The following is a 16,880-nucleotide window of genomic DNA, read 5'->3' as shown; positions in this document are numbered from 1 at the left end:
TCTGTAGCGCAGCTGTTGGACCTGTGAAAGCAACATAGTGTATAACATCCAAAAACAAATGAACAGACGTAATAATAATATTAATAACAATGATTCTTGTTTGTGATAAGCTACCTAAATAAAGTTTGAATATTTTGACATATTTATTTAACACTCATACAATTTTTTTATTCTGTTCACGTGGCTCACATCACTTCTCCCTGGGAAACTAATGAAAATGATATTCCAGCTGTTAAATATGGTGAACCACTGCCTTAAGGGGACTTTTGCCGACATGAAATGCTTTTTGCAACCTATTTTACTTCCATAACGTGATGAATTTACATGTGAAACAGGATTTGTAACAAGAAAAAAATATTGATTGGTTGTGATTTATTGATATCACCGGGTGGTTGGAAGGGGTCAAGATTTTAACTGGTTAGCATGGCCCAACAAAGTTTTCTACTGTTTTTCTCCATTGACGGCTTTTGAAAAGTTAAAAGTGTATTCCGACAAAATAATAGTAGTAAGAAAACATATATTTTTATTTTATTTATTATTTATACTTTTTTCAGGATTCATTAATGAATAAAAAGTTTAAAAAAATAACAGCATTTATTATTATTTTCTAACAATATATATTTTTTTTACAATCACTTTTTATCAATTTAATACGTCATTGCAAGTTGCTGAATAAAATTATTCATTTCTTTCAAAAAAAGAAAGAAAAAAATGACCCCAAACTTTTGAACGGTAGTGTATATTGTTACAAAAGATTTCTATTTTAAATAAATTCTGTTCTTTTTTAAAAACGTTTTATTCATCAAAGAATCCTGAAAAAAATATCACAGGTATAAAAAAAAAAATATTCAGCAGCACAACCTTTTCCAACCTCTATAATAAATCAGTATATTAGAATGATTTCTGAAGGATCATGTGACACTGAAGACTGGAGTAATGGCTGATAAAAAATAAATAAAAAATCAGCTTTGCATCACAGAAATAAATTTAAATATAAGTATATTCAAATAGTACAATACAATACAATAATAATAATAATACCCTGTACAATAATTGTATTCATTAAAACTCATCTTTGATCTCCAAAATAAAAATTTTAAGCATTTTTCCTTGAAAGAAAAACATTTCTTGTAACTCTACACCCTTGCCTCATATAGTATTTGCGGTTCTATGAATATGCAAATTAGCCCCGCCTCCACTCACTCGCACCAGCTCAGAGATCCACTTGTTGAGGATCACACATTGACCTGATTGGTTACAAGGTAGTTTGTGACGTCAGACACACCAGCGATTTCAAACCGCGTTTTTGAGTCTTTGGTTCACTGCAGTTTTAAAGAAAAAATACTCAGCAGTGGTGTTGACTTATAAATGTACACATGGTTTGTCTTAAAACATATTAAAAACACCACATCGACATGTAAACAACATTAAAAGGGGACTTTAAATTGTAATAATATTTAACAATATTGCTGTTTTTTCCTGTATTTTTGATCAAATAAATGCAGGCTTGATGAGCATAAGATATTTCTTTCAAAAATATAAAAAAATAGTTATGTTCTTTTTTCTTTTTATCAATACTGCACACACACACACACACACACACACACACACACACACACACACACTGAATAGGACATTAATTTCCTGCAGCTCCAGAGTTATCAGGGATTAGTTATGATGACTCAGGTGATTGGCTCAGAATGTCTGTTCCCAGAACTGAGAAGTGAAAACTGAGTGTCTATTCAGTTCACACACTTCTGAGGGTTTTGCTTCAGTTGATGAACGGATAGCCTTCCTCAGAAATTCTATAGACCTCATTGGCTTGGCGACATCAGAAAAAAAAAGAGGAAAGTCATTTCAGAGGAGGTCATCCATCCAGGGTGTTTTCCTGCCTTTGGCCCGAGATGCTGCGATCAGCTCCAGCATCCCTGCTATCCTACATAAGACAAGCAGTTTCGAGGACGGATGGATGGATTTGAGAGGTTGTTATTACAGTGATGGTATTGGTATTTATTTTCATGATTTTTGTTTTATTTTGTGCACTGATGAATTGTGCACAGTAAGACCAGGAAGTCGCATTCAGTTGTCAGTTTTACATTTTAAACCCAAACAACTTACACAGCCATCCAGAATAGCAGAATATCTGTGAATTCTAAAGAAGGGGGTTTTATTTTTGAGGAAATGGGAGGAGTTCACAGTGGGGCTGAGAAAGAGCTGTTCAGGGCAGTGTGGATTGCACCATGGGAGGTGTTCTGGAGTGTCTTGGGGAGCAGCTGCCTGCACATTCACAGATAAGCAAAAAGCAGCCACGGGATGATCCAAGATGATTCATTCCGAGTAGCCCGAAAGGTTTGTGGCTGATAAAAATGGCATCAGCCAGTAGAGTGCACTGTGGATTCGTGTGTCTATAGAAAGTATGTGTGTGATGTTGTGTGAGATGTTCTACAGTACAGCTGAGAAGGGAAGCCCTGCTTGGGCTGATTGGTCATAATCATCTCCACAGATTTCTGCACTTGAACACCCATCATTCACAACCTTCTGCACACCTGTTACATGTTCATTAATTAATTATTTGATTTGATTTTTTTTTTACAAATTTTATTATGCTTTTAGATACCACTATACTGAGAAAAATGATAACCTAAAAATGGAACTGCTTCTAAAGGAACTGCTTTTATTCGAGTCAAAAATATTATTTTACATCACTGAATCCACATAAGAGAACTGAATCAACACTAAACTGACTTCAGCTGAGGAACAGCCGAAATGCATCCTTTTCCAGTTATCACTGTAAAGCTGCTTTGAAACAATCTGTATTGCATAAAGCACTATATAAATAAAGGTGACTTGACGACCTAAATACAATGATTTAGACAAAACAAAACAAACAAAAAAACTATTTTTTTTGATGCAGTAAATAGCTATTTAAAGTGATTTTCTTGGTTGAAACTTATTCTTTTTAAACTTTTTTTTTTTTTTTTTTATGTGTGGAAAAGTTGAAATTCCCTGAATATGAATGAAAGTGAATTAGAACTGGTTTGTAAAGCCACAAAATGACAAAAACACCAGTAACGTATCATTAAAATGGTACATAAGTCTCATATATACATAAAATATTGTGCAGTCATATGTACCATTTTAATGATACTGTACGTTATATGTATATGCATCTTCTGAAGCAGCACTATAGCTTTGTATGACAAACAGACCAAAATGCTGGTTTTCACTGAAAATCAAATATGGTGCTGCATCAGGTTTGACATTTGGTTTCAAGACACATTGGAGCAAATGGCATTTGACGTCAGTGATGTGAAATGCCATCAGCGGATGTGTTTTATATGTGACATTTGTTGTCCATTTTAAAGCTTCAGAGGAGCAAAATAGCATTAAATTACATTTAGATTATATTAATATTAATAAATAAATATATGAATTAATTTAATATCAAAGTGTACTTATTATAAGAAAACTGATCAATTTAATATTGTGTCCCCGAGATTTCAAATCATTCCTATGGAACAGCATTGACCAATAATCCCACTGTGTTCCAACCATAACTCCAGCATATCCTACAGCTTTTGTTTAGTAGTACCTGTCGACTTGTGTGCAAATTCTTCTGTGCTTCTGTTATTTTGAAGGCACCCAGGAAATCAAGTGTGGCGTCGATGAGGAATCAGGTGACATTTATCTCTCTTTTGAGAGCTGCCAAATGACAGAGATATCAAAATTTGTGTGGAAGAAGTCCTACCAAGAAATTACTGACTTCTCTAAGGGCATCATCGTCAAGACGTCAGGCAGCAAGTAAGCACAACACACGCTCAGTGTGTCCTAACTTGATCTGGTTCAGATAAATATTAGCTCAAAGCATATTTAGGGCAATGCCACAGTCTGTGCATATTTAATTCTATTTGTTTTCCTTGTGTTGTCCCAATGAACAGGCACTAATTTTTGCTCATTGTTTCTTTAGCTCAACTTTGGTTTTTAAGAACCCAGACAAAGAGGATTTGGGCACATTCTCTGTATCTGTTACACATACTGATGGTGCCTCGGCCAGCTACAAGATCTCAGCTGAAGGTGAGGCTTCTTAATATATAATGACCATCAGCTTCATTATTAATGCCCTCCCTCAAAGTTATATAGAGTACAATACACTATCAAAACATTCCATTGACAGATTCAAATCAATCAATTTGATTCAGATGTCGGTACACTATATATGTTGGTGTATGACATGGATGTTAAATCATCTGCAGTAAAACAGTTACTAAGATATTATATATTTCAAAGATATTTAATTTAATAATAATAATTTTAATAATAATAAAGATTTATGTTGTTTGCTGTAATGTACTTGACAAGTGTTGATAATGATGATAGCTGATAGAAAATGATAGTTACCTCTATCCTTTAGAGCTGGAGAAGATGTTGGCCCTCAGCTACGACATACGCAACCCAAGTAAGTGGCCCCAGATGAAGGAGTAGAGTATGGAGCCCCTAAAGGGACATGGTGAAGAAGAAAAAGGAGATGGGAGGAAAAATTATTTGGCAATGCTTTTGCATTCTTTCCCCTGAGAAACTTTGCGTTTGCCTGCAAAATGTTTTGCGTTCCCCTGAACGCAAAGTTTCTCAGGGGGACACAAAACATTTGCGAGAGAACCCAAAAGCATTGATATTATTTTTCCTACCCTCTCATATTTTTTTCCTCCACTATGTCCCCTAAGGGGCTCTGTAGTAGAGATTATTATACTGTTGTTTTTTACCCTATAATCTGTCCAGTATGTAATTTTGTCAAATGGTGTTCAGACTCAACTTGAATGAACCATGTTCAAAATGCACATTTGACACATCAATTGAACAGTGTATTCAGGGTTCCCACAGTTTTGGAAAACCTGGAAATGATCCATTATACTAGAAAAGTCATGGAATCCGAAGGTCATGGGAATTATTGTAATTTCACAATATTCTTCAATTTGTTAACATTAGTTACATGTTAATTTGTAATTATTGTTATACAGTTTGTCTTGTTACAAATTTATAAATATTAGCTTTTGCAAAACTAAAACGTTGTGTTTCCGAAATGTCTATTGTGCATATTTGTTTTTCTAGTTATGCTTAGCTCTAACATATTTAATCGTCTAAAATAACTCATCTCTGATCTATGATTTAGCCTCCTGTTTCACAGACAAGGCTTAAGCCTAGTCCCAGATGCACGGTTGAGCTGTTTTAATTGAAAGAAACTTGCACTGACACATCTTAAAATATGTCACTGCCATTGTTTTGTCTCAAGATGCACACCAGTAATGTTTACATTTATAGAAATACTTTTAAAGAAGCTACTTAAATGTCCTAATTGAACTAAGGCCTAATCCTAGTACTGACTGTGAAACCAGGCCTAGGAGTCCTTATCTAGAAAAGCCATAGATGGGAATATTCAGGTATGGGAACCCTGAACCCTGAATTGTAATACTAATGGCACTATACTAATGAACTTTATTACATGACATATTATTAATAACAGTGTCACTATTTATTGAACTTTAGTGTCTTTTTTAAAATTGCTAATGCTGCTGTATTATAAAACATTTGAGGCTATTACAGTGATTTTATCAAAGTTAAAGGGGTTTTAGATTCACGCTGTGCCTGACAACACCATTTAAGCATGTTAAAATCACTGGAACATGTAGTATGGCTTATTGCTTTAAATAAACTAGATGTTTTTTATATAGAATCAGCATGTGTAAATTCACAGGTCTAAGGTGCATATGAACTGTGACACAACACACGTCAGCTTGTCATGCGTCACTTCTTCTGTGTCGCAGTTATTCCTCTGAAGACTGAACTGGCCTATAAGATTCTAGAGAGAGGCCGTATGCGCTTTTGGCTGCAAGCTGAGGGTATCTCTTCTTCTGTGACCTACAAATTCTTTGCCAATAACAAGGAGCTTGTCAACTGTGAGGTAAATAACTGTCAAATAGAATGGTACTGACAAATACTGTACAGCCTTCATTTCATAAACAGAAATCAGGGAGTTTTATATTAAAAGAATAGTTCACCCCAAAATGACAGTTCTGTCATCATTCATTCACCCTCAGGTTCTTCCAAACCCCAAGACTTTCTTTACTCTGTGGAACATAAAATATGTTTAACATCACAGTACAAATATCATAAACATGGTCCACTATTTTATACGATTTAAGTCAATATTCACTGAAAATATTGCTTGGCATTGTTGTAAAGTTTTCTTTCATCGAAGCAGAGACCAGGAGACAGTTGGGATCGCGTTCAACGGAAGTTATTCTTTATTGAGAACTCCGCTGTACGTTGCTGTAGTACTTCCAACATGATCTAATTCTAATACAGTATGCATTGTAGTTATATACATTCCAAGGGGGAGGGATTACATAGAGGCGGGAACTCTGAATAAAGCATGCAAATGAAGTGGGAACACACCCTACTCTGAGTCCAATTGAATCAGCATAACTATTCACATGCTGATACTGGCCAGGAACTCCAATTCCAAGAGCCATCCGAGAGCCATTAAAGACAAAAGGTGAAAGTCAATCAACCTAATGATTCAACGTCTGGGCTCCGAAAGGTGAGAATCTCAGTGATCTGACTCATTTAAAACACAATAGAGAAAAACAGGACTGGCAGAAACTGTTGTTACTATTATCCTAACCTAACCTTAAAATGCTAACTTCAATGTACTCAACTTTTACTGTTGCAAACTAAATTAAACATTTAATAAATTTGTAATCCAACAGCATGACACCAATTGGTCGTTAGGGATTACGCAAAATATCAGTATTAGTTATCTGATTATTTTGTATATATATTGGCCAATGTAATATAATTGTATTTTTTTATTAAAATGATATGTGTTTACATAATATGTAAATGTGTACAATGTGTGGGTACTGTGTATAATTATTTTTGTATATATAAATACACACACATGCATGTATATATTTGAGAAAGCTGACTCTCAGCTGATCTGCGTCTACCTATAGGAATACGACACCTATCACTGTATACATACTGTATATAAGCTCCTTCAGTACTATCAGCAGCTATTGCGTTTCTCAGGAGCTAATTACCCTCCTCCATCCCCAGCTCCTCCTCTCATCAGTCAGGATTTGGCATTCTGATTCCCCTTGAATCAGAATAAATTCTCAAATTATTTGAATTAATGATATCTGCAATACATTCATGTTGGTTCTGTTCTGTTTACCCAAAGGGGGGTTATTGCTGCTCTCCCTGCTCTTATCCATGCTAGGCTGCATGGATTGCGCAGGGAGTTCTTGCCCAGAACAGAACTAAACCGCCAATCCTAACTGTATGCTAATTGTCAATCGTATTTGACAATAGTGGTCCTGACAGAAATTGTTAAATGTAATCTTTTTGAGCAGATCTCAAAATAAATATACATTTGTTTGCACTGTACACTACTATACATTATAATTGTCATTGCCATTCTCATTGTTTTATTTAGTTTTAGACAGAAATTGACCCCAATTGTTCCCCATTCACTTTCATTGAACTGAAAAGGCCAGCATGGACTTCCTGCTATAAATATTTTATTTTGTGTTCTGTGGTAGAAAGTCATACCGGTTTTGTATTTGATTACAGAATTGTCATTCTGAGTGAATTATCCCTTTAAGTTTAGCTCCAACTGATGCTGTGCAAGAAAACATAGCCAATCCAAATGAATAGATTCATCTCCTTTGCAATACTACCATCTGTTATGTTCATTTGCTTGAGCCTCGTAAGAAAAGCCCAGGAGAGAAATGTTTACCTCTCTGGCTTTTTCACAGCAAACTAAAATGAGTCACGATGCAGCTACGGGCATTATTGAGATGGTGATGGATCATTTCACTGAAGACAGCGAGGGCACTTTCACCGTGCAGATCCAAGATGGCAGAGCTAAGGCCCAGTCTTCTCTGGTGCTGATTGGAGATGGTGAGAGCCAGCATCGCCCTAGGGCTTGCAGAAGCTCACATCTTGAGATATTGTGCTCTTCTGTTGAACTCTATTCACTGACCTCTTATAGTTTCTGCTTTATTTTCCTGTTCCAGCCTTCAAGGCAGCGTTGGCTGAGGCGGAATACCAAAGGAGGGAGTACATTCGTGTGAAAGAGGGTACTGCACTCATCGAGTTGATGTAGCTGTTGAATAAACTTCTGATAGAGTGAATTAGACCCTGTGGTTTTGTAATGCTATTACTTTTTGAGGTTTACAAACAAGCTTTGCATCATCGACAGAATGTCTTATTGGTTCCCTGCTGAAAAAATGGCTTCAATGAATAGTTCACACAGAAGTTATAGTTATGTAATTATAAAATTATATTTTCCTATATCTTCGCCTGGAATGTTTCCATGACACTGCAAAGCGGTGTCTATTAGCTGTTCTTACAACAGGATTTTTTTTTATTACTGCTGTTAATATAATTGTTGCAAATAAACATACATTTAATAATGGAGTTTCTAAAATATGCTTATATATGATATATAGAGTTAAGACACATTCACTACTGTACATACACTCATTAGTATAGCTATAATAGCATGCTATCCCCTGGCTCAACTGTTATCCACAAAGAACGAGGAGTGACTGTGTCTGCCAATTATTTTTGCTGTTATTTGGTAGAATTCATTATTTCTTTTGAAGCCATTATCTGTGCCTTTCCGAATAAGGTTTTAAGGTTCGGTTTTGGGCGCATCCCTATTACTGATTCTCATGTTGTTCCAAACTATCTTGCTTCTGTAGAAGAAGACATTTTGGTAACACTTTCTATGAAGACCATGCTTATAATGAATTATAGCTCAATTTATACTTATTTATAAGTAAGTATTACTATTTTATAAATATATTTATAAAGACTAATTAAGACCTACACTGCATTAAAAAAACAGTTATGTCACCATTATGTTCAGTTTAGTTATATTATGATTTGTTTTCATTATGATGTTTTTATTCTCATCATGTGCTCCTTTGTTCAGTTTTCCCGCTCCTCATTATTTGTTTATTTGTGTCAGCTGTGTTTTATTAATCATCCTCGTTCGTGTTTGCAATATAAGTTGGTCCCTCACATTTATTCTCTGTTCGGTCTACGTTGCTTTAGTGTTGCTTTTTTTCAATGTGCATGCTCATAATCCATCATACATTAATTTATAAGTATTAATAAGTCAGTCATATGGTTTCATGAATGTATTAATAAAGATGCAGCCTGCATTGCTATAATGTTATTATATTATAGTTGCAATGACTTTTTAGAAATTCAGATTTATTTCTGTCAAATAACTGAATATGTTGTTATTAATAGCCGTGTTGTGTTCTTATAAATACTTATTGTGAGTGATAATACAGTTACTAATGCATCATTGATGGCTATAAGTAAAGTGAAAACATGGGGCCCTATTTTAAGGATCTAAGCGCATGGTCTAAAGCGCAAGTGCACTTAGGTCGTGTCCAAATCCACTTTTGCTAGCTTAATGACAGGGAAAATGGTCGGCGCACCCGGCGCATGGTCTAAAAAGGTTGTCTCTATTCTCTTAATGAGTAATGAGTGTTTTGGGCGTAACGTGCAAAAAAACAACCAGAGTCTCATCTCCCATTCCCTTTAAAAGCCAGTTGCGCTCGCACCATGGCGGATTTGCTATTTACATGGCGGAATTTGCAAGCGGAAAGACTGAACGCTTCTCCAGAGAGGAAACAGATCTGCTCGTGCGCGAGGTTAAAGCGCGTAAGCAGACCATTTACAGGACAAGCCGGATTCCAAAATATCTTTATAAACAAAATATGTACAAGAATGATAATCTTTTACATTGTAATCCTTTTAATTTTAATATTTGGCATGTTTGACTGCTGTCAAACCTGAGTGTGTAATAAGCAGAGTGTACTCGTTGTGGACCCTCCTATAGGCACATGTTACTCTTGTAAGCTCTTTAAATAACAAAAAAAATAATAGTGCGCCATTGACTGGTCTCATTTGGTCAATGGCGCAGTCTATTTCAGTTGCCTTAAAATCCAACAATGTGCCAGAACACATCTCGTTTTCAGACCAGCACGCCCATGGGTGCACAAATGGGCGCAAATGCATTTGCTATTTAAACAACATGGCGCAGGACGTGAAAATGATAACAGCATAGGGCTGAAACTAGCAAAAAACACTTTGCGCCGGGTGTATGATAGGATGCAATTTTCCTAATGCAAATGTTAAGAAATCATGAAGATATGCTCATCATACATTTTAAATTGTTTATTTGTAAATGTAATTAATGAACAATAATTCCTGTAATAAAATAATTAAAAGAAAAACAGAAATCATTAATACAAAGTTGCATTTAAAAAATATATTTTTTAAAATTACATACTAGCAAAACACTGCAACAATATTTTTTAAAGTATAATTCCAAACTGCTATAAGCAATAACATGCATATGGCTGAGGAGATATAGATTTTAACAAATGATTTCATGACCTCTAATGCAATCATTAGCCATTAAAGACATAATTGAAAAGACAACTAATTGGTACAGCAAACAAGGGTCTCTGGAACTATTTTATAAATGATTTAAATGAAACTGATTATGAGCATGACTTATAAGTAATTATAAAAATTATATAAATGTAACTATAACTGTTCATATAATGCAGTATAGGTCTTAATGAGTCTTTATAAATATATTTATTGAATAGTATTACTTACTATACTTAAGTATAAATGGGGCTATAATTAATTTTAAGCATGTACTTCATAGAAAGTGTTACTGACATTTTTTTAAATAATATTCCAGTCACTCTTTTCCCCTCAGTTCCCTATCGTCCGGTCACTATGACGTACGTAGTGGTGACCGACGAATAGGAATCTCACTAGAGAGGCCAATCTACTTCGAGAGAAACTAAAACGAGCCAATACACATTGGCGTGCAATCATTTGCATCAGCTGTTCAGCCATGCAGCGCGGGTATAAATGAGCAGCAGGTGCGATTGCACTTCAGCTTTTTGCTTCGGAGCCGAGCGCTTCGATGCTGTTTAATCTACTGAGTGATCAAACAACGAGCGAGCTCTTCAAGATGATCTCTCGTGTCTGGTGCGGGCGATACAGCGCAGCAGCGGGGTCGACTTTCTTTTTCTCTCTCTTTTGTTTTTGTGTTACTGAGCAAAACAAAAAGCTGTTTTCACAGCTGGTAACGGTGCGCCAAGAGCGCTGAATAGCCATTCTTACGGCTGGTAAGACCGCCGTGAAGAGAAACAGCGCATGACAGGTTGCACATTCCTGTCTGTGTCCGCTGCGACCGTTCCCCTGCGCGCTTCAGTACCAAGGAGAGCATTCCCCTGAAAGAGCTTACATGGGTATGAGTTGCATCTTTCTAAAGATGACATTCCACCCGTGTGTTTCTGGTTGCGGTCGTTTCCTGTCCTCACTGACGGCCACGATCACTATCTCGCATGCCTGGGAAACATGTGAGTCTGTGTTCGTGGATGGTTCATGTTTTCGCATGGGAACATGACCACGTCGGCACGCCGGTCAACTCTTCTTTCTTTAGAAAGCTTGAGTCCCCTCTGTTGTTGGCCAGCCGCTGCTTGTGTGTAAAAGCACAGCTGCAGGTCTGCTCGACACTCTGGGAGTCCGTAGAGATCAGCGAGAGCTTCCGCCGCAAAACCTGACGGGTCTCTCGCTCCTCAGCGTGTCGTGTGCTGTCGAGCTGCCGGGCTGCAGTGCGGGTTGTCACGGCAACCAAGCGCTCGCTCAGCGCTCTAGGTGCGCGGTTTCCTTGTCTATTCTCCATTGTAGCGCCCTCCCTGGTGGCCACCAGGAGAGGTCTACTTCAGTAGAATGGCTTGGGTGATCTGAGAGCTGAGGGCTTCTCCTTCGGGGAACCAACCTAGGGGGGCCCCTCCCTCTCTAGCGCATCACAAGCTGTGCAGCTTCTGGATGGGATTGCTGGACCTTCAAAATTGGAGGAATCTAGCGTTTCATTCAGGGCTCCAGCTGAGGGCAGATGTCGATTGCTGCATCGGAGAGAGGGGCTGTTTTGTTCTGGAAATGATGATGCTGAGTTCCCACTGTAATAGTGTGTGTGCTTATGCTGAATCAGATTCAGAACTGACAGCCATGCTTTCCCGGGTCTTTCTCGGATGTGCATTGAAAACTTAGCAGTATGGAGATATTTGGTGCCAAAATATGGAATGCCAAAAGTGCCAAATTCTGCATAAAGTTTTCACCTCTCTCGCTACCCTCGATGGTGGGGTGGCGCACACGCACTCTGGCGAGCCACCTCTGCCCTGCATGCGAGGCAAAGGCAGTCTTATTGCACGAAGGTAGTTCTGAGCCGGGGTTGAGCTGCGCTTGTCGACTGACCGTGTTCAGGTCACAGCACAGGCCCTCGGTCAGACGATGTCCACCTTGGTGGTCCAGAAGCGCCCCTGGCAGTCCTTGCAGAGGTGTGAGAGTTCGTCAAATTACGCTTTCTCGATGCTCCCATCTCACAAGGTGGCCTTTTCGGCGACACTGTTGAGAACTGGCCCAGCAGTTCTCCGCAGTCAGCAGCAGACTGAAGCGCTTCCCCCGGCGTACCACCAGCATGCCTCGTGGACCGCCCCTGCAAAAAAAAAAAAAAAGAAACAGCATAGCCTGCTAAGACTACTGTGTCCTCTGCAGGAGGATGAAATAAGGCCTGAAAATAAGAAAATATTTTCAGAAAATATTTTCTGAAATAAGGCCACAAAACACATACTAAATATGTGTCAATAAGACTTTTGATGTCGTCGCCTAGAGTTTTTTCTTCAAAATGATGTGAAAATCATCCTGCCTAATCATTCACATAAAACGATACATTGATTTAAGTTTTGTGAAACACTTTTAGTTTGGAAAGGCAATATGCGGATGGGGCGTAAACGATCCAAAACCATCATGCATATTTAGGAGTTCACACCTGATGAGACAATGCCCCTGCATACTTAATGAGCCATTCATTCAGGTGTGTCACCTATAGCCACAAGAAAGAATACAAGAGCAATATATATATATATATATAGAAATTATTGAACTTAAATATACAAGCTTCATAAAAATGATCATTCTAGAAGAAAATTTCAGATGCCATTTAGAGGCTTTTGCATCTGAACTCTTCATATATACACATATATATATATATACACACTACCAAATTGGTTCACAATTGGAAGCATCGCAATTTTTTTTTATTTTTCCACAAATTGTGCTTGCAAATTGTATAATATCCAAGGTAAACATGTCTAGTAATTGTGCAGTTAATTCTCATACTGTATTTTCAGTTTTGGAATATTTATCCTCTCCCCAAATTTGTCACTAATAAAACACAATACAAATTATTTAAAGAAAAGGCTTATATTTACCTTTTAATAGTTTGCTTACATCTACCTTGCAAATATATATTTTTTATTAAAAAGGTTACAATTACAACAACAATTCAAGTGTAATCTTTCTTTGTAAAAACTAAAGTATACAAAACGTATTATTTGATGACTTTATTTTTGACAAAACATACTATATTTAACATATGAGCAAAATTGGCAAACAAAAGCTTATTTGATGTGGCAGTCTATTGTACAGTAAAAACTTTATAATCTATTCAAAACTAGTCAACGTCTTTCAAAACTAAAGTATACATTTTATCATACGTATTTCAAAGTAAAGGATTCTTTAGTTAGTTTATGACTTTATTTTTGACAAAACACATACAGTATATATTCCTCATCTCAGTATAGCAATAGAGTTTGCTAAAAGCTGTTCATTCATTCACACACAAAAACGCGATTCATTTTTAAACAGTATTTTTGCCAGCTGTAGTAGCTACACAACAGCGTGCATATGTACATTCATTCATTCACACTCAGAAACGCGATTCATATTTCAACAGTCTTTTTGCGTCTATAGACAGACACTATTGCGATTAGAACAAAGGGAACTGAACTGACCTATTCCTCAGCCGGATCCGTTTGCTCCTCGAAATGAAACTTCCAGAACTTCTGAGGTAAATTTTCCAGGATTATTATCAAGATAGTATTACCTCACAGCGTCGTAAAGTACAGTCTGAAAGTGAACTCGCAGTGTGTGTGATCCAGCTGATGTGGGCGTTTCACAGGTTTGTATGGATCGCCTCACATTTGTGTTTGAATAGCACGCGCTCTCCGTGGGCGGAGTCACATTAAAACTTAATGAGCTGAGATGAGAACGACTGACATCTCTCTCTTTATATACATATTACATAAACTGTGAATATTTGTTTTTTATAAAAATTACTTTATTTAAAAGAAGAGAATTCAAGCTTCATGCCTGTGTGTCTGTATGCCTGTTTGACTGAGTATTCGCTGAGTTACAGTTCAATTTCCGACGCGTTTCAGAATTGACTTCACTGACAGAGAGTAGGCAGAACTCGCATCATGTTTATTTTTCTTTATTTGGCGAAAAGCACAACACTTTGTTTTTATTATGAGTATACACAAAAAAAACCCACACTAAACATCCGATTGATGGATCGATAAACAGGATCGATTGATGTATAACACAAGCATATAAGATAAAAAATAATATTAGTATTTCGATTTTTTTTTTTCATCACTGATAAGGAAAAAAACGAGCCAGCGCGATAGCCGACCTCAGGGGGTTAAGTGGTTGGTGAAACAATCACCCCTGAGATGGGTGACCCGGAGATGGGTGGAGCTGCTCTCTCCCGGTGGAGGGCCAGGGAACAAATCTTTTGAGTCAAAATTCTGTTCCACCACTGGAGTCACAGTGGTACCTAAATTCTCTCAAAAAAAAAAAAGAGCAGTTCCTCTATCCCTGGGTCTGAAGAGGGCCAGGAGTGCAGTGGGAGGAGAGAATCCTCACCATTCTCATCCGCCTCTTCTATCGCCAGCGGGCAGCAGTGTGCGGTTCGAGAACGCAACCAAGCTGCCTCCTGCACCTCCTGCCCTGTGGAACCAGGTAAGTGTTGCTCAGCACACTCAGACTCCGCTACGGGCCGCCTCCCAGAGAGAGCCTCCCGAGCCGAGTCCCTGTGTTCTACCTCGCTGCCCCACTCCGGGTACACCTACGGTCCCTTTGGTCCCGCTTGCACATCTCTGCGAGCCTAGTTAGCACTCCCCAGTCCGTCTCACTGGCTCATTCGGACCATCAGGCTTGGCTATGCGATTCAGTTCGCCCGGCGTCCCCCCAAGTTTCGGGCCATCCACTCCACTACAGTGAGAGCAGAGGATCTCTTTTCTCGGTATGGAGTTGGATTTGGTCGCACAGACAGCGCGCCTCACAGAGCAACACGCTCAGTCAGTGCTGAACTGCTTGAACACGTTCAAAGGCAGGATGGCGGTCCCACTGAAATTCTTTCAGAGGCTCCTGGGGCATGTGGCAGCAGCAGCAGCGGTAACTCCGCTTGGGCTGCTCCATATGAGACCGCTTCAGCACTGGCTTCACGGCCGAGTCCCGAGATGGGCGTGGCATATCGGCACTCACCGGGTGACAATCACACCGGCGTGCCGCCAGACCTTCAGCCCGTCGTCAGACCCTTCATTCCTTGGGGCAGGAGTCCCCTTGGAACAGGTGTCCAGGCATGCTGTGGTATTCACAGATGCCTCTGCCACCGGCTGTGGTGCCACGTACAACAGGCATGCAGTGTCAGGGGTGTGGACGGGCCCCCAACTACATTGGCACATCAACTGCCTCAAGTTGCTAGCAGTACGTCTTGCTCTGAGCCGCTTAAAGAGGCCGCTACAGGGCAGAGATGTGCTGGTCCGTAAGGACAACGCTGCGACCGTTGCGTACATCAACCGTCAAGGTAGCCTACGCTCCCGTCGCAACTCGCCCGCCATCTCCTCCTCTGGAGTCAGAACCATCTGAGGTCGCTTCGAGCCATGTATTCCCTGGTGTGCTCAACCGTGTGGCCGACGAGCTGTCACAAGCTGTGCTCCCGGGAGAATGGCCACTCCACCCCCAGGTGGTTCAGCTGATTTGGAGAGAATTCGGGGAGGATCAGGTAGACCTGTTTGCCTCCTCAGAGACCTCCCACTGCCAGCTGTTTTACTCCCTGACCGAGGGAACACTCGGCACGGACGCACTAGCACACAGCTGGCCCCGGGGCCTCCGCAAATATGCATTCCCCAGTGAGCCTACTTGCACAGACCCTGTGCAAAGTCAGGGAGGACGAGGAGCAGGTACTCATACTCCTCGTGACAGTCCCTCCTTGGCCCATTCCTCTGAAGAAAGATCTTCTGACTCAGAGACGGGGCACCCTATGGCACCCGCGTCCTGACCTCTGGAAACTCCATGTCTGGTCCCTGGACGGGACGCGGAGGTTCTAGGTGACTTACCCCCAGAGGTACTTAACACCATCACTTCTGCGCGAGCGCCGTCTACGAGATATACGTACGCCTTGAAGTGGAACCTGTTCGTCGAATGGTGTTCCTCTCGCAGAGAGGACCCCCGAAGATGTTCGATAGGGTCAGTGCTTTTCTCCTTGCAGCAAGGGTTGGAGCGAAGGCTGTCTCCCTCCACCCTCAAAGTACATGCTGCTGCTATTTCAGCATATCATGACCACATAGATAGCAAAACAGTTGGAAAGCACGACCTGGTCGTCAGGTTCCTTAGGGGGGCGAGACGATTAAATCCTCCTCGTCCCCCCTCCATACCCTCTTGGGACCTTTCCCTGGTGCTTCGAGCACTTCAGGATGCTCCCTTTGAGCCTTTGCAGTCAGCAGACTTAAAGCTTCTCTCCTTGAAGACTTTGCTGCTGATTGCACTGGCAAGAGGGTAGGGGACCTGCAAGCATTTTCGGTCGACAAACCGTGCCTAGAGTTCGGGCCGGGTGACAACCATGTTGTACTGAGACCCCAGCCTAGCTA

The 16,880-nt window shown here is 39.6% G+C and overlaps 1 protein-coding gene across 1 annotated transcript in view; it reads left to right on the top strand.

The window, feature by feature from the left end:
- Positions 1–16,880, top strand: part of myom2b (myomesin 2b) — a 62,244-nt gene that overhangs the window by 25,859 nt on the left and 19,505 nt on the right. Inside the window, exons 21-26 of the mRNA XM_084092612.1 lie at positions 3,639–3,801; positions 3,968–4,074; positions 4,412–4,456; positions 5,820–5,956; positions 7,815–7,959; positions 8,076–8,138. Of these exons, the coding sequence (XP_083948738.1) occupies positions 3,639–3,801; positions 3,968–4,074; positions 4,412–4,456; positions 5,820–5,956; positions 7,815–7,959; positions 8,076–8,138 (660 nt within the window). The remainder of the gene's footprint in view (positions 1–3,638; positions 3,802–3,967; positions 4,075–4,411; positions 4,457–5,819; positions 5,957–7,814; positions 7,960–8,075; positions 8,139–16,880) is intronic.

This window comes from Abramis brama, assembly GCF_963993115.1.
Source record: "Abramis brama genome assembly, chromosome: 19".
NCBI lineage: Eukaryota > Metazoa > Chordata > Actinopteri > Cypriniformes > Leuciscidae > Abramis > Abramis brama.
The sequence above is the reverse complement of the archived record's forward strand: the minus strand, read 5'-3'. Positions and strand labels throughout refer to the sequence as shown.